This window comes from Anguilla anguilla, chromosome 10 (genome assembly GCF_013347855.1).
Source record: "Anguilla anguilla isolate fAngAng1 chromosome 10, fAngAng1.pri, whole genome shotgun sequence".
In the NCBI taxonomy this organism is placed as follows: domain Eukaryota; kingdom Metazoa; phylum Chordata; class Actinopteri; order Anguilliformes; family Anguillidae; genus Anguilla; species Anguilla anguilla.
Window position 1 is genome coordinate 14898898 of NC_049210.1, and position 21524 is coordinate 14920421.

Sequence of the window (21524 nt, forward strand, 5' to 3'; positions counted from 1 at the left end):
TACTTTCATGATTACCGTGCTATGTGGGGAATGTGTAAAACTGTTTTATGCTTTGGTGCGTATGTAGACTGGGAGCTAAAGCCTTTTTGTAGCTACATATTGGGACACTACAATTTAAATTACCGAAATAGAAGAGTTTACAACACTCCGTATTAATGGTTGCTACGTACTTGCAGCATTGTGGATGTTCTTCTGCAGCTGTACTCGGTAGGAAGACCGCCAGTCAGTTAAAGCCGGTGTATTACTGCGCTGATGAATGAAAGAAAAATTCAAGAGGGAAAAGAAAATGCAATTTGCATTATTTGCTACATTCCTAAATTATATTTCAAGCATTTCAGTCCGAAGAGACAAGCTGATGTGGAACTGGGTTCGCTATAGTTACATCCAGGCAGAAAAGCTGGTAATGACTTGAATGGGGGGAAAAAGCCAGAATACGATGATGTAATGTTTAAAAAATTCAGACTGTGCCACCTGCCGCATGCCAGTGAACACCTCATCTGCACTTGTGGGGATAGGGATAATGTGACGTCATCCTCTCATTAAATAAAAAATCTATCTAGCGATTGTTTACCCTCAGGTCATGCGCACAATTATTATTTTCGGCAATGCTAATGCAGTAAATCGTACCATCGCAAGCATATAGAGAAAATAACTTATTTTTGCTTATTTGTATCGGGGCTTGAATGAAGCTTGTAGGCAATTATGGCGATACTATAAAAAAAAATTAACATTATTTATATAATCAACCATAAGGTTACATATTTCCTCAGAACAAAATTCGCATGTGAGATCCGAATAATTTCTTGTTGAAAGGGGATTTTATGATGTCCAGTATCCAGGGCATTTAATCAATCACGACATTCTTCTGCAAACTGGAGCATGTGTTGTCATTATAGACAGACTATATGAGTTAATAAGAAATGTCGCTAGCTTTGCAATACACTCCTTTCTTCTATTACTTTCTCGAGTTTTTTTTTCATTGCAGCACCGTTAGGAAACTTTGTGTTGACATTGCGTCCCAAGTTTTTAAACGGGAGCAATCTCTTTTGCAATGAAAAATCAAAAAAACATGTCGTGACAAGTGCAGTAGCGGAACATTTCGTTGCACATCCCTCGTATCCTTGGCGGTTCCCTAGGAAACTGAATGACGCACTCAAGCTAAGATGCCTCCACACAATATTCTGTATGTAAAAATTCTTTCAAGAAACAGGGCCCGATGTGTTATTAATCGTATTTATTCTACATGTAGCCGAACTATTAATATAATATCAAATGTTCATCAAAGAACATTGAGAATAATGTTTTAAAACTCGACTTTTCCCCACTGTAGCCTAGGTAATTAACAGGCTTGCAAAACAGCATTTGTATTATATTTCAAGTGCAGTCTTCATTACGCATACACATAAGGGCTTTCATTGAGCAAGTAATAAGATTAGGCTGCAATAGCTTTGTTCCCTGTGTCATAAATGAGTCGCTTCGGTTTACTAAGGTATAGTTACATTTTTGGGAGTTGTGTATCTTGACATAAGTAGACAATCTCTGATCAAATCTATTTCTCTTACTTCTACTATGTGTACTATAGTAAATTACAGAGGGAAGAGGCGGATGTTCTAGGCGGTAGTTTCGTCTCTTGCAATCTGCAACAGATGAGTTAGCTGACTAGCTTGCCGTAATGTATATGATTGTTTTTCTCTGAATCATTTTACGGCGGTTTACAAATACTTAGCTAATTGGATAGCTAGACGAAAGGTATTTTAGCTGGCTACTTCACGTAGGCAAAGTAACACATGCAATTAGAAATGTGTTAATGTAACCAGCTAGCCTAGTTGGCTCGTTATTCTTGGCTACCAGCTAACTGCAGATGTTAATGTGGAATGGGGTCTAGAACGACGTCAGCTAACGTCAACTGTATGACTGAATGTGCCAAACACTAAAATATACGTAGCAGGCCTATTTACTCGCTGTAATTACTTCATATTTATTAACTAGCTAACTAGCTAACATTACCATAGCCACGTTTGAATGGTTCTGCAAGCTAGCAAACAATAGCTACCTAGTCTACACGGTGCCATGGCAAGTGTCCACGAAAGTTTGTATTTCAACCCGATGATGACTAACGGGGTAGTGCATGCCAATGTGTTTGGGATAAAAGACTGGGTGACCCCCTATAAAATTTCCGTACTGGTGTTGCTGGACGAAATGACCATGTCAAAACGCATGAGACTTCTGGAGAGAAGACGTTTAAACGAACTGATTCTGCCGCTGCAACAGGTGAGTGTTTTACACGTTAAATGATGCAGCTTGCCACCAGCTACTTAAAAATTTTGGTTACCATTGTTGCGAAACTGTGAAAGCCTCAAAGGTTTTCTTTGAAGTGTGAGGCCAGGCATCCAATCCAAGCAATGGTCAACAACGTATCTGCCGTGCGGCACATCCTACGTTTCTTGTTTCAACAGGGTCCAGATTTGACCCTTGGACAGCTCTTGAGGACTATTGATGAATGCTGTCCCAAAACGGCCTATGCCGTCAAGATAAGGTATCGTCATTTGGTATCGTCAGTACTCATAGTTTTCTCCCAGGTTGTGTTTTAGGGCATAATGTCATGAAGATATGTGCTCGTATACGGACTTATTCTGGAAGCATCCTGTTGGTTCAAATTCTCTCTATCTATACCAGGACCCATCCACACCAAAGATCAATAAACTGGATTAAATTTTACTGCTCACAAGTCCCTGGCACTAGACTAAAATATATTGTTGACAGCTACAGGGTGAAGTGCCTTTGGATTTTTTGGGTGCTTTTTGACACATTGTTGAACACCTGCAGTAACTTCATTTGCCTAAAGAGCATCAATTCTGCTTGTCTGAATAAGAGACACACTGCCCCCAAAGACAGTACATAAGCACTATGAAGCAGCTGATGGCTCAATAGAATTGCATCAACAGCACCTTGAATTTTAGATCATGTTGATTCAAGAGCATCCTGGACCACACACTAAGATCCTCTACACATGAATAGGTAGTTAACAGATTGTTCTGCTTAATGCAAAAATTGTGTTTTTTGTTCTGCTTAATGCAAAAATTGTGTTTTTATGTCATGAGTACGTCTTATGTTCTTTTTGTATTCTCTTTCTACGGTATTCTCTCCGTTACCCTTTTTAATCTTGAAGTGCTTTAAGATTAGCTTTTCAAATGAGACTATGTACAATTTATATTGCACAAAGACCTTACTAACTTAGAGTATATGTCTAACGGACGCAGTCTATAAGGGATTAGATGTAGAGGTAAAGTTGGCAGTTCCTATAACCCTTTGTTGTAACAGTGTGGTATTTTGTTAATTTTGTATTCAAATCTAGTGATTAAAGTGGAATATGTTCACTCCTGATGGGCTTATAGTCCTAAGGAAAACTCAAGAATAGACTGACATTCAAAACAGGAAAACCTTAGTTTTTTTTTTTGTTTTTGTTTTTTTATAAGGCTGCATGTAATGGCGGGTGGGGAACTGAAGGACATGGAGTCCTTCTTCGCCACTCTCCCAAGTCCCTTCAGTGATCTTGACTCGGAAGCTTACAAGACCAGTGTGGTTGGTGAGTAGAGACTCTTTACAGATTGCACATCCTTGTAATTCTTGTTATAGAGGGCTTTTTGTCATGAGAGGTGTTTTATATTTCTTGGCCTGGGTGAGGCTTATGCCCGTGTGCTGTTCTTTCCAGGTCTGTTTATGAGACACATGCTCCTGGCCTACAATAAGCTCTCCTTCAGTCAGGTGTACAAGCTGTATACCGCTCTTCAGCGCTACTACCACGGCCATTACGTCCCAGGCCTGGATAGCAAGGCCAATCTCTCTGCTACAGCCACAGAGGACACGGACATGGAGCTGACCAACACCGAGGACACCATGGAGGGAAAGATGGAGAAAGAAGAGCTGGACAGTGAACCACTGCGTGACTCTGAGCTACTGTACTAATTCCTTTCTTTTCCTAATATGCCATTGGGTTTTGCAACCGTTTAAGCAGTGGTGGATGATTGAGGTTTCATGAAGCCAATGCTGGGTGGGGGCTCCATTTGTTAGCTGTTGCTGGGTGCATGAACCATTGAAGGATTTGCTTTCATTTACCAAATTTTTGTGATTGGTTCAAATCAGTCAATCATTAATGACTCATACTACTGTAGCTTTACACATTTTGCTGTTTGGTGTTTGGTGTCTCACACTCCTGTCACTGCAATTTAGAAGCCTGCCTTACATTTCAATACTTGGTTTGTATTTTGTTTTCAGTAATGTGGATACCCCAAGCAGAGGACCCCTTTCTCAGAAGCAAGCTGAGTATTTTCTCGCAAGACAGGTAAGTTTAAACGTGCTAATTTTTGCACCAACGGAGCAGTCTTATCGTGATGAAATTAGATTCTGGGTGGGTATTGTATTAAACTGGTTTCAATGCTCCATCCAAGAAATAACAAAAATTTGCTCTCAATCAGTTGTTCTGTGTTGTAACCGACACATTTTGAATGTTTCTTCTCCGGTGGATTTAGAATGCGGTTGGATGCCGTAGGGTAACACTGTGTCCTGTCTCCAGGCCTACCTTCTGAAAAACGATGAGAACAAAGCCCTGAAGCCTGCAGCACTGCAGGAGGAGCTCAACAACATGCTGAAGTTCAACCCGGATTTTGCAGAAGCGGTAGCGTACCATCCAGGCTAACACATTTCACAAATAAATGCTAAATGCACCAGGAGGTCTAGCTTATGGTCTGGCTTCAGAGGTGGAAGAGCGGGGAATTATCCCTTATTTACAAAGATCTAAATCTGGTGCTTGAGCTCAGAGCAGAAGGGCCATGAAAAATGAATGAGTTACTCTCTTTGTGTCTGTGTTTGGCAAGGACAGGCTTAACCTTGGTGGAGATTCAGTCTGTCAGGGTCAGATGGGGGCTTCTGTTATTTCCTTAACTTTTCTGAAAACGCTGTTTAATATTTTCATTGTTACCCAGATTACTATTTCAGTGGAAACTGATATTAGCCAAAAACACCTGAAAACTTTGAAACTCCTGTACAAGTTTGTTTTAACAGTGTAGTTTTTTTACAGCACTTCAACAGTTATGTAAGTAATTGTAAAAATGATAAGTGCTCACATTACATTACATTGCCAGTATAGCTCTGATTCTGTCTTAACACTGCTCCGGGAACTCCCTTAGAATGGCCCTTTGTTGTTATTAGTGAGACAAGAAACTGAAGCCCATGCCGTGTTTGTTCTGATTGTCATTAAAGCATTACCTGAGCTACCTGAACAGCATGCGGGTGCAGGACATCTTCATCTCCACGCACAGCCTCCTGCACTACTTCGACCGGCTCATCCTGACCGGCGCCGAGGGGAAGAGCAACGGCGACGAGGGCTACGGGCGGAGCCTGCGCTACGCTGCCCTGAACCTGGCCGCCCTGCACTGCCGCTTCGGACACTAGTGAGTGCCCTCTGAACCTGGTGCTGGTTGGCACTGTGAGCAGCGGCTGAAACATCTCATAAGCCTATATGGCTATATAGTAGAAAAAAATGCAAACGTAAATATAAAGTCACTTGATGTAGAGTTGGGCGACTGTGTCTGGTCCATGCAGCCTAGCCTGCATGTGCTGTGGTACAGTCTACCAATTCTGGAATTCTACAGGAGGTAATGTACTGTAACACTGTCAAGTCAGTCAGCTCCCTGGGTGGAAGTGGAAAGCGCTGTCTGGGCTGTTCCAGAATATTCTATAAGAGCTCTATTTGGTTCAGATATAGAGAATGACAAGGCTATGTGATATGTATAATATTAGTATTTGGACAATAGTAATATTGTCATGCTTCAAAAACCAGAGGTAGGTAGAGTACTCAAAATCTGTACTCACTTTAATGAAACCCTACTCAAGTGAAAGCTGTCCTAAAAATTGAATAAGGGTATCTAGTCAAAAAAGTAGTGAAGCACCTGTTACCTATATGTTAAATAGGTGCATTTGGAACCCTTTAACTGCAAGTAAAATGTGTGCCATGTGTATTCCACACATATTTCATGTATTTTCCATTCTCTCTAGTTTAAGCTGCAGACTGCCTCAACATGCATTTCTCCCCACAAAATTCTGGAGCTTAGCAAGATTTTTTTGTCTAATACAAGCCATTTCCTTCAACTCACTATTTTTCTGGACCCTGAGGGCTGACGAAGAACAGTGAATGTCTCTTACAGTTACTGAGGAACTGGCTAATTTGCAGAGTCGCTGACTCCACATTTTTGAAACTTATGTTGAGGGGAAAAAAATGGTTTAAATATAGTCAGTCAGAATAAGGGTACTTCATTTATCAAGGACACGTGTATTGACACTGAGTATCAGGAAGGAATGAGGGAGATGTGTAGGAGTTAGTTCTTAGTTGTATTGTTCAGGCTCCATCTTCAGCATCGGTAACCAGCCTTGTTCCTGGAGATCTGTCATCCTGTAGGTTTTCATTTCAACCCTAATTTGGCACACCTGATTCTACTAATTAGCAGCTCAATGAGATCTCTAGCTGTTGAATGATTTGTGCCTTGTTAGGGTTGAAGTGAAAACCTACCAGACGGTAGATCTCCAGGAACAGGACTGGTTACCACTGATCTACAGGCTCCACAGTGCAGTGACAGCACCTTTCCTTAAAAATGTAGTTAAAGTACCCTCTATAGAAAATACTCAAAGTACAAATCCTTCCTAAATCTGTTTGGGCAAAATAGTCTTGCTTCTACTCTGTGTAATGGGGTATTGTGATCTTGAAAGGCAGGCATCCTCTCTGTCAGAAACACATGCTCTAATAAATGGTAAAGATGATCATTCAGCTCCATTAATGATTAATATTGACCTTGCCTACAAAAGGAGTCTGTAAACCATGCCAGGAAAATATACCTCACACCAGAGTCCAGTGTACCGAACACCAGAGTCGTTCTCTGTGATAACATTATTCTTTATATTTTGCTTCACTACTTATTTATTACTAATTATGATACAATGTTTAAAATCTCTGTTGGAAAAAATGAGAAGTCATCAACAGTTCTGCAACTAAGTGAGCAGGATGGCAAATCTGCGATGCTTCCAGGCTGTGCTTTGGCCAACCTCATGCTGCTGGTTACGATGTTACTGATACGGTACAGTTTTTCATTTAGTCAGTTATATGATTCAGTGCTAAACAGGCTGTAAATGTGAGCTGTTAATGCCACGCAATTTCACGCAGCACCATATGGAGAAGGATATCTGCACATCATGAATCACACTTATCTGCACATCACGAATCGCACGATTTATGATTGGGGTTTTGTTCACCAGACTTCATGTCGATGCTTGTAAACAGTGCATTGGTGGGGGTGGGGTGGGGTGGGGGGGGGTGGTTGTATTGGGTAAGTTGGCGGTGCATGCTCAGAGCATATCTCAGCCACGGCTCTCCTTTCAGTCAGCAGGCTGACCTGGCGCTTCAGGAAGCCATCCGCATCGCCCAGGAGTCCAACGACCACGTGTGTCTCCAGCACTGCCTGGTGAGAGCGCGGTTCATGGGGCACGGTTCACATTGACATTGGGTGATTTCCACCTCCCACGTTTGTTATTTTAAAAAACGTGTTTGTTGTTCCAGAGCTGGCTGTACATGCTGGAGCAGATGAAGGGATCAGACAGCTCGGTGCTGACTGAGGACTCTGTGAAAATGGCCGCCCACTTCTGTCTTCCCGTAAGACAAACATAGACGTACCGCAGTGTTTGTAGAACCTTTAGTAGAAAATGAAATTTTATGTTTGAAAACCGCAATGAGATCAATTGCTGCACTGTCGTGGGACACGCTGACTTGTATAAAGTAACCCCCGATTTCTGTTTCAGTACCTGGCTTCTTTGGGCATTCAGTCCCTGGTCCAGCAGGGGGCGATAGGGGGCAAGGCGGCGAACAAGCTGATGGACGCGCTGAAGGATACAGACATTCTGCACTGGAAGCACAGCCTGTCAGAGCTGATCGATATCAGCCTGGCCCAGACCACTTCCATCTGGAGGATGTACGGCAAGAGGTGAGGGGTCCTTCACCTGGTGTGGCTTGTTGATTGTTGGGGCATTTTTTGCTTTTACTGTTATGTTTGCATTTACCGTGTGGCCACAGAGTATCTAAAACAGATTGGACTGAGGTCTGTAATTTTGGTGCGGTTTAAAACCCAACTAACCTTTTCAACCACTTATTTGGCACTTGGTTATGGGAACGTTAGAAAAGGATTTTTCCAAATTTCCCTAAAAAAAGGGGCATGGTATGTCAAAGCCGTGATGCCACCTGTGTTTCAGCACCATGGCCCTCCAGCAGGCCCAGCTGCTCCTGAACATGAACAGCCTGGAGCCGGTGAACTTCGGCGTCCAGCAGAACAACACCGAGGCGTTTGCCGTGGCCCTGTGTCACCTGGCCGAGCTGCACGCGGAGCAGGTATCCAGCAGTCCCCTTCCCTCCCGCGTGCATTACTCATTTCCCCTGGGTCTGGAGCCAGGCCTGACTGTGTGTCTGGCCTATGGTCTCCTCGTCAGGGCCTGTTTGGTGCATCGGCTGAGATCTTGAAACACCTGAAGGAGCAGTTTCCTCCTCACACCAAGCATGCGGAGGTGAGTGGTGCACAGCCAGCCAACCAGAGCGCACATCCATCCCAGTGTTTTCAGTGTGGTCCACTGCCAGAGCAGAAGAGCTGGAGGGCATGGCATTGTCACTGGATTTAAGAACTGGATTTACCAGTTTATGAGATCCAGCTCGTTGAGATACGCAATTGTACGAAATTCTTATTAATTTCCTGCGGCAATGGAAATTATGTTAATGATGCGTTATGTAATGGTGTCTTGGCAATCCCTGTGCCTTAGCTCTGGATGCTATGCGACCTGAAGATCCAGTTTGAGAGAGCAATGAATGATGGGAAGTATCACCTGGCGGAGCCCCATGTTAAAGCCATCGCTGCCCTGAACCAGACGGAAGGTTTGTACAGGTGAGATTCCACGCTTGTGTAACTCAGCCATCTGATTGGACGACTGTTCGCACAGTGAACAGCGGTAGCAGCGACGTGCTACACGGATTTAGCACGCTAGCGCAGGCCGGGGTCTTGCAGTGAAGGTAACCTCTCTGTGCTGTCGAGCAGGAAGGCGCTGGTGCTGAAGGCTCAGAACCAGACCACGGAGGCGTACAAGGTCCTGCAGCAGCTGCAGCAGCACTGCGAGAAGACCAAGTGCACAGAGATGATCATACGGTAGGACCCCTGCACTTTCCTGCTCTTCACACACACTTGACTCTCTCCTTCTCCCCTTTATGATGACTGCTCACACAAGCTCTCCACCTGCTACACTTCACTGTCTAGTGATGAGAGCACACTGCTCAGTGCACTTTACCCACTCTCTCCCTGCTGATAAGAACAGGCTGGTCACATGATAACAGCTGTCTAAACTGACAGCGAGGACCTGTCAGCTCAGCAAAGCACAGACACAAGGCTACAGGGAGCAGCTGCTGGACAGTGATGCCCTCAAATGATAGATATTCCTTTGGGTGAAAGTTTAGTGTCATCACTGGCATGAAGGGAAAAGGACAAGACCTTTCTTGCCCTGCTGGTTTTAAGCAGTGTTTTGTTTGGTGGCACTCTATGGATGCTAGAGTTGCCACTGGCCTTCTTGCTGTTCACATGGCCTTGCCACAGAGGTGGAAAATCCAGGTTCAGAAAGCAACAAGTCCTCCCTGGTATTTGGTTCTTCAGCCCACAGTTCTTCAGCCAATCAGCTGGCTGAGTTCATGGGTTGAAGAGACACGTAGGACCTTTACTTTCTGACCCCTGGAGTTTCCGCCTCTGCTTGCCCCGTAGGGTGATGCTGGCGACGGCCGAGCTGCACTGGGAGTCCTCGGGCTTCGCCACGGCGCTCCCCCTCCTCCTCCAGGCCCTGGCCCTGGCCCGACAGCACCACCTGCAGTCCCTGGCCTCCGAGACCATCCTGCACCTGGCCTTCTCCCAGGTTAGCCTCCCTATCCCCCACCCCCAGTCCCCCCCCCCAGCGACTGGGGTCCTCCTGGCTCTCTACACCACGGCCCCAGCCGTGTAATGGAGAGCCTTTCTGCCGCGGGGCCGTGTAGCGATCGCAGGCCGGGGTCCGCTCTGAGTCATCAGCCCAGGCTGAGCCCGCCGGAGCCTGAGGGCGGGGCTCGGACAGCAGGAGGGAGGCCCCGCCCTACGGCTCCGTGATTGACAGCCCAGGACTAATGGGAGCATAACCCTCGCACATTCATCCATGTGAAATGACAGAGAGGACGTGTTTCAGCGAGATATGGCTGTGGCAAAGCCGGGAGACTGACTGTCGCAAAGCCGGGAGACTGACTGCTGGGGAAAAAAACAAAGCTCCAGCGATGGAGCGTGACGGAAAGAGAGAGGAAAAGACTCGCATTGTGTTCAGAGCTGGAAACGCTACAAACAGAATTGATAATGCGCTTTGTGAAAGCCTGAAAAGAGGCTCTTAGGAGTATTAATCATCCTTTTTCTGTAGTACTGCTGCTCTTATGAACCTTTTCAAATGCATTTACATGCTTATGTCTGGATAAGAGCATCTGCTAAGTGGGTGTAATGTCATTTCATTGACAGTTTTTATTTCCACTGCTTCCCATTCTGTGACCTGTGCTGTATGCACATTTGTTTCTCGACTTGGACTCAAGTTGACATGTGTTAGTTCTGCTGTTAACCAATTAGGATTGGCCAGTTAAGCTGCAACCAAAATGAAGTCACCAAACTACTGAATTAGAGTAAGCCTTTCTCTTCACGAGTGGTTAGAGAAAGTAAGGCATTCGTTAGCAAGTCACGGTTGAGGGCGAATGCTGTCCTCAGCTGGCCGCGCGGTAGCTTGTGTTTCTGAGACCGTGCGTTCCCTCCGCAGCTGATGCTGGGGGTCCCGGAGCAGGCCCTGAACATCCTGCACGAGGCCATGGAGCCCATCCTGGCCCACGGCGCCGTCGTCCACAAGGGCCGCGCCCTGCTGCTGGTCGCCAAGTGCCAGATCGCCACGGCCGGGGCCGCGCCCGGCGAGCACAGACGAGCAGGTAACCGTGGAAACCGTGCGGCTGTTCGTGTGTTCGTGCCTGGGTCACAGGAAGCTCCTGTTTTATTGCGCGTCCATCTCCTTCGTTTCTCTTTTCACACTCCTTTATCGATTTAAACTGTCACTCGACTTCTGTTCAGCCGCTTTGGGTTTTGAGAGACCTTTTTCAGTGCAAGCTCTTCAGTAGTGAGTACCTCTTCCCCAAAGCCTTGGAGCTGTGTGGCAGTTCCGTAGTTTATCAGCCAGGAAGTCGTAATTCTCACGCAGATGTTGCAGTGAGGTCACATCGGGACTGGAACCCCCCTGTGGGGAAGCCCGGCTGTGGAACGGAGGCGGCTTCCTGGCCCTTGGGTCATCACACATCTCCCAATAAGCTCAGAGAAGGCAGTGCCCCGCTCCTCTATGTCTGCGGTCCTGTTCCTGGTAACCGTGGTCAATCAGTGCTGGGATTGTCACAGTCTGTCTGCATGCGTTGTCATGGTTACACCACTGCATTCAGGTGTCAGACCATTCAGCTGTTCACCAGCGTGCCAACTGGTGGCAGCGGACATTTTGCACCATCTGACGGCGACAGTATAACACAGTGGCAAATGAAGAATTTCATTTAAGTTGCTTACACATGGGAGGGTTGCATGCAATCCAGGTTATTCTGGTGTTCTGATACACCTGTACCTTTCAAATCCCTTTTCCAACTGTTTGAGTGAGCAGTAACTTAAGAAAAAAGTCTTAAGTTCCACATTTCCAGCCCTTCATGCTGTCTGTGCATTTTTCTAATTTGCAATGAACCAATTATGTGTGAATACAGGTAGAACTGTTGCAGTGAGAAGCCTATATACTGTATGTATCAGTTTGCTAGTCTGAAGGCATTAGAAAGCGTAATGAATTTTTCAAACCCCAGCTGTTTTAGGTTGTTTTTTGTCTTGGTTTTATAAAGCGGCTGTAATGATTGTATTATTTAGAAATAATAAAGAGCCCGTTTGTGTGGAAGGCATAATCAACTATACCTATCAAGCGCACTTTCCACACCATTTATGGGAAAATTGATTTTGCTGTCCTTGAAGCAACAGTGCAAATAAAATTTTAATTACTAGATTTAACAAGGTAATTTGCAATGGGGGGAAAAACATGATTAAAGTAGAAAACAGCCTAGAATTTGACACATACAGCACGAGTGGAATAGATTTATTTAGAAATGTGCACCTCTAGGGATGCTACGGTCATGAACACACACTTGAAATTATTTTGTTTTATGTTTTTTTTTTTGGGGGGGGGGGGGGGGCGTGTGGGGAGCATCAGCAAGTGTGCAAGTTTTCTTCTGTTCCGCTCTGCTTGGTTACGTATATCCCAGAACATTTTTCGTGCTTGTTGTTTGTACTTTTTGTTCTCCTTTGTTCAGTCTCTGTATTTGACTAAGCTCTCTGCCGCACTTCCAGTTACAAGGGAATACAGTACAAGATCTAGTGATGCAACTTCCAGTAACGCTTTGTGTGTGTCATTCTCGCTCTGTGCTCTTACACTGCAGCACACATTTTAGTTTCCCTTAAACTCCTTTGTATCTTTTAAGATGAAACGTTGTTTACCGAAATTCATTCATTTCCTGTTTTTTCTCTTACTCAATCAGTTTGCCCCTTTCCATTACTTTTATGTTAAGAGGTAAAAATACTTAAAATAAAAATATTTTTTCAGTCCAATAGTGCCTGGGAGTTTCCTAGTTTTTGTAGTGTTTACAAAGGCAGTGTGGAACCTGTTCATTCAGCTGTGTAGCCGTGGTAACACGCGAGGTCAGTAGGGTATGTGCTCGTGGATGTAGAAGCTGTGGTGATGAGGCCTGGAGGTGGCACACCGAACCTCTGTACGCAGCCGGTGAATTAACCCAAGATGGCGGGCCTGTCCCTGTCGCTCGTTGTCTTCCTGCCAGCCCTGGAGATGGCAGTGCAGACCCTCGACGAGGCCGCCGCCTACTTCTCCAAGCTGGACTGCAAGGAGCGCCTTCGCGACGTCCACTACCTGCAGGCCCGCGTTCACCACTCCCTCGGCCGCGTCCCCGAGCGCAACAAGTGCGCCATGCTTTTCCGCCTCCTGGACCAGGAGCTCCCCGCCTCCGGGGCACCGCTCATCACCCGCCTGTGAGCCCGCCCCCCCCCTCTCGGAGAACTCCCAGGAGAGCCGCATCGGACTCACCAATCTCCTCACTTTCAGCTGTTTCTGTTCTCAGGGCTGAAGCAGAGGGGAAATAAAATCACTATTTGTTTAATAAAGTGAATGTCTTGAGTCCTCTACTCATTTTAAAGGGTACTCACTCTGCATTTTCCCCATTTACATTGAAAGTCATCAGCATGGATTGACACGTGTGAGGGCAGAAAGTCAATATGCTAGGCCAGTACAATTCCTTTACAGTTTGAATGTTAGATGGGACAAATGCAGCATAAATGCTTTTTGGGCTTTTATGTTGCAAGACCAGGTGCACCACCTAATGGTCATCATCAAGAGGTGAATTTTTCAGGGCTCAAAATGGACAGTTTCTCACTTGTGTTTGAAAATGTTTGTATGCTGGATTGCCACTAGATGGTGTCCCAGACCTCACAATGTTCAAGCATATGAAACTGCGTAGCCTTATCCATCATTGTGGATGGCTGTAAAAGCACTGTGTGTGTGGACATGCCTGACCAAATTGCTTGGTAGAGCCCAGCTGATCCCCCCCGTCAATAACTGAACATGACGGATCATGATTGGAGGAATAAATTCAGCACAGGTGCACAGTATTGCATGAAGAAAATCTCGTTTCTGAGCACGTACATGAATTGGAAGGTTGTGCTGCTCTGTGGTTCTACAGGTGTCCCTTGTAACAGTAATAATAATTAAACCGAAGAATTACCAAAATAAATACTGAATTGCCTTTGGATGGCATTTTATGCACAGGAACGTACACCTAACATTGTGTACAAGATATAGTAGAAATATATAGAAGAAAGAACTGGAATGTTTACTAAATACCTGCGAAGATAACCTTTCATTGCACAGCACTGGTCATCTCAAAAAACCTGAGGTTACAAAAATCTGAAACCATTACCATCACCTTTCCATTTCATTTATTTGCCAAATGAAAGTAAGTGAGAACCGTCAGGCAGGAAATAGGTATTTCGTCAGCACAATACTTGGCAGAGTAGGACAGTGGGTGGAGGAGTAACACATTGTTTAAGAATAAGATTACGCAAAGGTAGGTACTCTGCCATCAAACGTGTTCAAATCCTTCCAACCGTTCATATGTCAGACCACTTTGGACGAGTTGTGATTAGCCTGGAATCAAGTGAGCCCAAAGACTGTGTATGTAAGTATACAGTATTCTTCCTGAATTTCTCAGTGCTGACCTCCAGGTCAAGAAAGGCTTTTAAGGATGAGAGATGCAGTCATAGCAGTAGGAGTTAATGTTCTGTGGGTGATGCCCGAAGCATTTTTCCATTGGAAAAATATCACTTCAAGTCAGGGCCAAGGAGTGACAGAAAGCTAGCTGTCTGTGAGCATATTAATTAATTTCTAGATACAGAGTTCAATTTCTTGTTTGTTGACACAAGAAAAGTATAAAACTACCATTTAATTTGCTCTGACAGATATCTGTTAAAGACAATAAAGACTCCATGAAGCCAGCTTATAATTAACTATATTGATAGTTCCAGAGGAAACTTGAATTTGATGTGTATTTATGTTTGTTTTGTGATATTGTTTGAGAAGGTACATAATGGGTCTCCATACAGATGCCTTAATAATTATTTACTTGGGGAGAGTCAGTATAGGTGTAGCAGTTTTTGATTTTGCTCATTTAATCAGAAAATATTTAGCCTAGCACTATGAGATTTTACATCAGACAGCTTTGACATGTCAGTAGTCATTACGTGTTTAAATTTTAACCGAAGTATAAGCAGTCCAATATTACATTCATATGACCTAGTCAGTATAATTGTAACGGGAAGAATAATTGTAACAGTAAATGAAAATGCCCTATAATGTGTGTATGCCTAAATGCCTGAACTTTCCAACATTTCCTTCACTACTTTTTTCTTGCATATGCATACATTTCCTCAGACAGCAAAGTTCATGTTGGCACACTGACTTTTTTGGTCTGGTACATGCAGTAAGATTCCTGATGTCACATCAGTCTGTATTTCTATCTATGGTAGATAATCAGGATAGTTTTTGTAGCCTTTACATGCAAAAAGCCTCAACCACTAGTGTGATAGGGTCTAGATTATGTGGATGGCTTTTGTTTAGTTTAATTGTTTGCCATTGTAGTGTTTAAAGTTTTCCCCTCTCAAATTATTTTATAATGTATTTTCATACAAATCCTCGCTGTTTATTGCTGTTCCCTTGGTATTTATAAGGAAATGTGTTTTTCTACATTTTTGAGGTAATGATTTATGCCTGTTGGTGTTTTTTTCCGTTGTTTTCTACTTGGATGTCCTTCAAGTCTTTTCCTGAGAGTCATTTATTTCCTGTTATTATCAGCACTCATCACAGATTTGACCACCGTCACATATGCTGACGAAGCTATTTCTGTTCACTCCTAATGAACTGCAAAAAGCTAGACTCACAGAATGTAGAAGAAACACAGGTGCTTGGTGACATTATTTACATTGTCTAATGCTCTGTGAATCCACCTGAAAGTGCACATTATTATTCACCAGACAGCTGGTGTGATTCCAGAGCACCTAACTGTCAAAACAATCCCAGGAGGGCTAGGAAATGTTTTCCCTGAAGCCTAGGATGACCTCAATGAATGCATTTTACAGGAATATAAAGAGCTTTTTCCGACTGTTCTTACGCAGCTAGTAGCACAAACACACTGTATTTGACTGCAGTGTTGTGATGTGTGTAATGTCCAGTGTAGTGTAAGCTTTTCTCACAGTGCCATACATTTCCACAGGTTGAATATGAATGGTAAATGGTAAATGGACTGCATTTATATAGCGCTTTTATCCAAAGCGCTTTACAATTGATGCCTCTCATTTGCCAGAGCAGTTAGGGGTTAGGTGTCTTGCTCAAGGACACTTCGACACGCCCAGGGCGGGGTTTGAACCGGCAACCCTCCGATTGCCAGACAATCGGTCTTACCTCCTGAGCTATGTCGCCCCCAAGAGATATTAATTTTATGGGCAAGATTTTGTGCAGGTGTCAGTTCCAGTTACTAATTTAGGAAGTGTCAGATCTAGGTATAATTTCAGTTCAACCTTGTCATGGTGTCTTGAAATACACCCACCCATCCTGGCTCATTGAGATTAATGTATAACCCCTCCCCTTTTCTCCATTATTATAAAGAAATGGGGGGGGGGGGGGGGGGGGGGGGACTGTCCATTATATTTTCATTGTATTGCAAAGCATCTGCACAGACCCAAGTATGTGATAGTTATGGGGAAGGTGACCACACAATCTAGCATCTTGCTGGAACATTGTGTACTCCACATGACCTGGGCAGGGAGGAGTGGGTGTGCATGATGTAGGTAGGAATGAGATACAATCATCCCACCCTTCCTATCTCGTTATTTATGTCATCAGCATTAGTTTACTCTGTAATACTCTTTGTGTTTGCGTTGTTCCATGCGATAACAGAAGGATTGAGTGGTGAATATTAATTTCACCAGCACTCTCAAACAGGGAGTTGAGGAACGCAGTGTCTACGCAAGTGAAAATATCACTCTCTCTCAATCACTTATGGTTGTGATTGGCTTGTTTCTAGGTTACCCTTGACATAGAAAAGAAGAGTGGTCCCGCTGTCTTTTGAAATTCATTGAAAATAAAATCCAGTCTGTTTTGTGTATTTGATAATTAACAATACACATAACGCTAACATTGTTTTATAGCAAATTAAGCACATCAGTCATTTTTAACCAATTAGCTCCATGTCATTTACAATCATGTCAGGCAATGTCAGTACGCAGACATTGCTATTAGACTGGCTGGCTCATTAGCATGTGCGTGAAGCCTGCAATCAAGCCTACAATTGGTATTCACTGCCAAGTGAAAGAGTGCCCATCCAAATGCAAAATATTTTGAAAATAATCTGTCAAACATATACATCCCTGTTTCTGTTTAAGGGATTTTGAGTATTGCAGTGCAGTAAAAAATCAATCTGTGAAACCTGACAGTTATGCGTCTGATGTGTGTGGAATCATCTCTGAGGAAAATTAGTATATGCAAAGCGTGCGGACAATGATCATAACCAATGCTGCATGGTGCACCCTGATATTGCCGTTAGATGGTGCTTGTGTTCAGGGAGGCATCCTGGTTTTTGGCTCCAGAATTCGGATGTAAATCTTAGACACCTAGTTTGATGACTTATTCAAAAGAGAAGGAAAGAAAGGATTAGCCAGTCTTTGTAAGTTATTTATTTATTAATGAATGAATTATTATGCATCATACAGCCCCTGATGGGCAAAATCATAGACAGAGTAGATGAAGTAAGTTAAGATGAAACTGTTTACATAAAGCTTCAGGCTACACCGGAGTACCCCTGGGCGATGATGGTGCAGTAGTCTGAAGCATCCGGCTCCCAAGTGGCTCAGTCAATAAAGGCACGGGTCCTAAGAGTCCCAGGTTTCAGCCTACCCATCTATGACCAGGAGTCCATTTTGGCAGCACACAACTAGCCCTGTCCTGTCAACAGTGGGGTTTTGTTGTCCTTGGTTTCCTAGGATTACCGAAGCAGTCCTCACAATGTGGTACTCATTGACTACAGTGGCTTCATCTGTGAGGGAAGGGGATCTGGCCCTGGCCCTGGCCCTGGCCCTTTGCTATAGCACCATTGTGAGTGAAATGTGGGCGAATGCCCTTGAGCGGTGCACCTGTGAGAGGTACGGGTGGCACAGCAGGGCGTTGAGAGTTCAGAACACATTTGGCTATTCCAGATGGGTGTGAAAAAGGGGTCAACATGAACTGAAACACAGAAACCAAGAACCAGCTAGTATACCATACAGTAAAATACCCCAGTATGGGAGTACAGTAAAGCATGGGTCCACAGTCGTCTCCTTTAACCTGACTTTGATAGTGACATTGGATGTTCCTCTACACCATAGGTTGTTAAATAAAAGGCAGACATGTAGGTGGGGACTTAAGGGATGGCTGTCATACAACATGCGCTCAGGTTGCCAGGTTGTGGCAAAACAAACCATTGTTTCAGATCACTGCACTTGACTTTTTAAACCGTCATTATTTGTTTTTCAAACTTGGAAATAACTGCTTAAACATTTATGACAGATTAAGACTGTGTTATCGAATGCCTTTGCCAATAAGCCATCCCTCAAGCCAGAGAGGAGGCGTTGTGTGGTCTTGAGAGTGCTACTATTGCACAGTGACCTTTTCAGAGCCCCCAGATGGAAATGTCACATTTCCATGTCTCGCCACGGGAACAAAGATGGTGGGGGGGATGTTACTCTTTCCCCCGACTAGCACATGGATCTGTATTGGACTGTACTGGATTACCCAACCCCACACGGACAGACAGACAGACAGACAGACAGACAGACTGACAGACTGGGAACTCCTGCAGCTGTGGTGAATCCTCTGGGCTTTCCCACTGCACTCAATCAGGAAAAACAATGAAGGGGAAGTGGAGCCCTGACTAATTTGGTTATTTGACTTGAGATAATACTAATACGAGCAATACATCTAAAAATGATGAATAGCAATGGGAACTGCATTATAGTGCCTTTCATCTCAAAGCACACATTAGCTGAGGAGCAGAGGAGGCATTCATTTGTTCCTTTATTCTTACTCTCAATAATATTCTGCATCAGTGTTCTGTTTTTATTGCTGTGACCTACCCAGGGACTGCAGATGAAAATGCACTTATAGCTAGTGCAATACAAAAAATTTATGTTGTACTTCATGTAAAATTGCAAATGGTTCTTCACAAAGCAAAATAAATGAGTTAAATTCAGTTCGTAATATTGAAAGACGACTAGATGTCCAGAACTGAGTGAATCAGACTGGAAATACTACCAGGACTCTAGGGAGCCCCCCGTTCTATGCAATAAATTGACTCTTTTAAGAGCAGTTTTAGTTTGGTAATTAAAAAAAAAAATGGAAGTGGGTTGTGCAATGACTCACGGTTTGAGGGCAGATTAGACAACAAGCCTTAAGACGTCACATAAGTATACATGCATCCAGATCCCCCCCCCCCCACACACACACACACAAACACCCCCAGCCTTAACCAGCTCCAAGTATAAGATTGACATGGTGGCACGCCCAAAACCAGTAATCATCAATGGTCAATTCTTACAGAATATACTGTATGTAGGCCTGTTTAATCATTGCATTAACCATATTTACAGTAAATATCACCTTATATATACCTAATGTTTGGGACAAATATTTTTTCTTGATTTGGCTTATTTTGTGTTGTTATAGGATAACGCACCATCCAAAGTGTTTGGAAGCACTTGCTTGGACTTGAGCAGATAAGATTCTCCTCTAATACCAAGAATTCACTCTACTGCTACTATCAGCAATTACATCATCACGGAAGACGTGTGAGCTAGTACCTGTGGCAGCTGTACATGCCTAAACCATAGCACCCCCACCACCACCACATTTCACAGATTATGGAAGGGTGTTTTGTTCCATTCAGCCTTCACATTTTGCTCTTAAGTACTTCTTACCAAACTGTAACCTGGTCATCAGTGTTTATGAAGTCTTCTATGGACAGTGGTCACTGACACAGCCATGCCTGCCTCTGGAAGAGTGAGTCTGACAGGTGTTTTGGGGTTTTCTTCATTATGGTGAGAATTCTTCAGTCATCAACTGTAGCAGTCTTCCTTGGCCTACCAGGCCCTCTGCAATTATTGAGCTCACCAGTGCTCTCTTTCTTCTTAATGATGTTCCAATCTCTGATTGTTCTTTTTTTTTTGCCTCACAATGGCATCTTTCACTTTCATTAGCACAACTCTGGTCCTCATGTTGACAAATGCCAATAACAGACTCCAAAGGCAATCAAACGCTTAGAATTAGGACTAGACACTGAAAGCTCTCTTAAACATGCATTAAGAAAGTAATTCAACACACCTGACTAATAAGGAACTTCAGTGAAGCCATTTGTCCCAAATGTTTTGGTGCCTGAAATGGAGGGTCTTTTCACAAAAAGTACTGCCTTTTTTTTACATGGCAAAACCAAAATGTATAAAAATACCTTTAAATAAAAACTGAAAATCTGCACTTTAGTCACAGGTACATTGTAAAGTGCAAATCTAAAACTGTGTAGTACAGAGCCAAACCAAGAAAAAATGTCTTTGTCCCAAACATTATGGAGCTTACTGTATGTAGTTGTATTTTCTTCATTGAAGTTGCTCTTTAATGAGTTATTACCTTGGTTTAACAACTCTTAAAAGAGAGTCTTTCCTACAGCACAGGGCAAAATTGCTGTGTAAGAGGACTGGTTTTTCTGCTTGATTCAGAAGGAAGAATACCCTCTATTGGTCACCCTCAGCTAGTGGGTTATCCCAGTAGGACTCCAGTCACACGCTAGCCAAGCCCGACTACACATCACACTTTAGGAACGAGAAGGCCACAAAGTGGTTTAGCTGCTATGAGGTTTGGTGGTTGGTTCAGGTACAGGTAGGGACTTTGCCACTGCTCCTTCAGGGAGGACCCGCATGTGTGCTGCAACTGTAAAAGCCCAGCTCTGTAAGTGGGTCATGGAGATGTAAACAGTTGAGGTTGCCCTCAATGAAGGCATTTTCAAAGCTAATAAATGATTGCATTCATTAAAATAATGGGCTTTACCCCACTGAGAAGTGCCCTCATTAGCTTGGATCAGCTCCAGCTCTCCTACAGTAGGCTTATAGATTCCACTGCCACTCTTGACACTGCAGAAACTTGATTCTCCTCCCTCTGGTCATTTATGAAAATGCTAAGCCCCAGCAGTCTCTTCCAGCGGTGAGTGGAGTGTGCCATAACCCGTTTCAGCTCAGACAGGTTCAGACTGGCCTCGGGTTGGCAGGGCATCCTTGCTTTGCACAGTCCGCAGTTGGAACTTGCAAATAAAACTTGTTAAACCTGGCATTCAATATCAAGTCTCAGCAAAGGAACAGATAAGGTATTGTTTGGTGAATGTTTGACATTTCCGATTATCCTATGATGTATGCATAGATTGTTCTGCGAACAAGAGGCATCCATGGGACAATTCATGAATATCTGCCAATTTAGGTCACTGTTGTGTTCTTCAGATGGTCCTGACATACTGGCTTACCCACTCCACCTGTACATACTGTATGTAGGAAAACGGATATAGGCTGCTCCACTGAAACAGCTACAGGAGTGACTGCCCGCTGTGCGCATGGCAGACTGTGATCAGTGTGAGTCAGCGAGTGGGCGGTGAGCCCCATGCGGAGTGACAGTAGGCCCTGGGGCGCCGCGTCCTCTCTCCAATCCCAGCCTGCTCGGGGGCCTGGCCCCGTCCTCGCTGTGAGCGCCCGCAGGCCCGG

At 44.1% G+C, this 21524-nt stretch overlaps 2 protein-coding genes across 3 annotated transcripts in view; both read left to right on the forward strand.

The window, feature by feature from the left end:
- The first annotated feature begins 21 nt into the window (after positions 1–21).
- Positions 22–13315, forward strand: anapc5 (anaphase promoting complex subunit 5). The gene is made up of 17 exons (XM_035380361.1): positions 22–2271; positions 2457–2536; positions 3477–3586; positions 3713–3959; positions 4276–4342; positions 4574–4675; positions 5260–5450; positions 7430–7511; positions 7607–7699; positions 7846–8027; positions 8293–8428; positions 8527–8601; positions 8851–8972; positions 9123–9230; positions 9834–9981; positions 10891–11053; positions 12971–13315. Exons 1-17 carry the CDS (start codon positions 2071–2073, stop codon positions 13180–13182), a joined length of 2319 nt encoding a protein of 772 aa, XP_035236252.1. The 5' UTR covers positions 22–2070; the 3' UTR covers positions 13183–13315.
- A 931-nt stretch (positions 13316–14246) lies between these two features.
- Positions 14247–21524, forward strand: part of ggt1a (gamma-glutamyltransferase 1a) — a 63955-nt gene continuing 56677 nt past the window's right edge. The window contains exons 1-2 of one of the 2 annotated variants that reach the window (XM_035379369.1): positions 14247–14380; positions 19453–19502. Coding sequence is in view for 1 of the 2 variants with exons in the window: in XM_035379368.1 (XP_035235259.1) it covers positions 14379–14380 (2 nt within the window). In the remaining variant the exon portion in view is untranslated. The remainder of the gene's footprint in view (positions 14381–19452; positions 19503–21524) is intronic. The other variant, XM_035379368.1, reaches the window with a different exon arrangement.

Bases quoted from the DNA above. Each gene is read 5' to 3' on its own strand.
- anapc5 (XM_035380361.1), top strand. From the start codon at position 2,071: ATGGCAAGTGTCCACGAAAGTTTGTATTTCAACCCGATGATGACTAAC. The intron at 9,982-10,890 runs GTTAGCCTCCCT...TTCCCTCCGCAG, and splicing joins TGCACCTGGCCTTCTCCCAG to CTGATGCTGGGGGTCCCGGA. The intron at 11,054-12,970 runs GTAACCGTGGAA...TCTTCCTGCCAG, and splicing joins CGGCGAGCACAGACGAGCAG to CCCTGGAGATGGCAGTGCAG.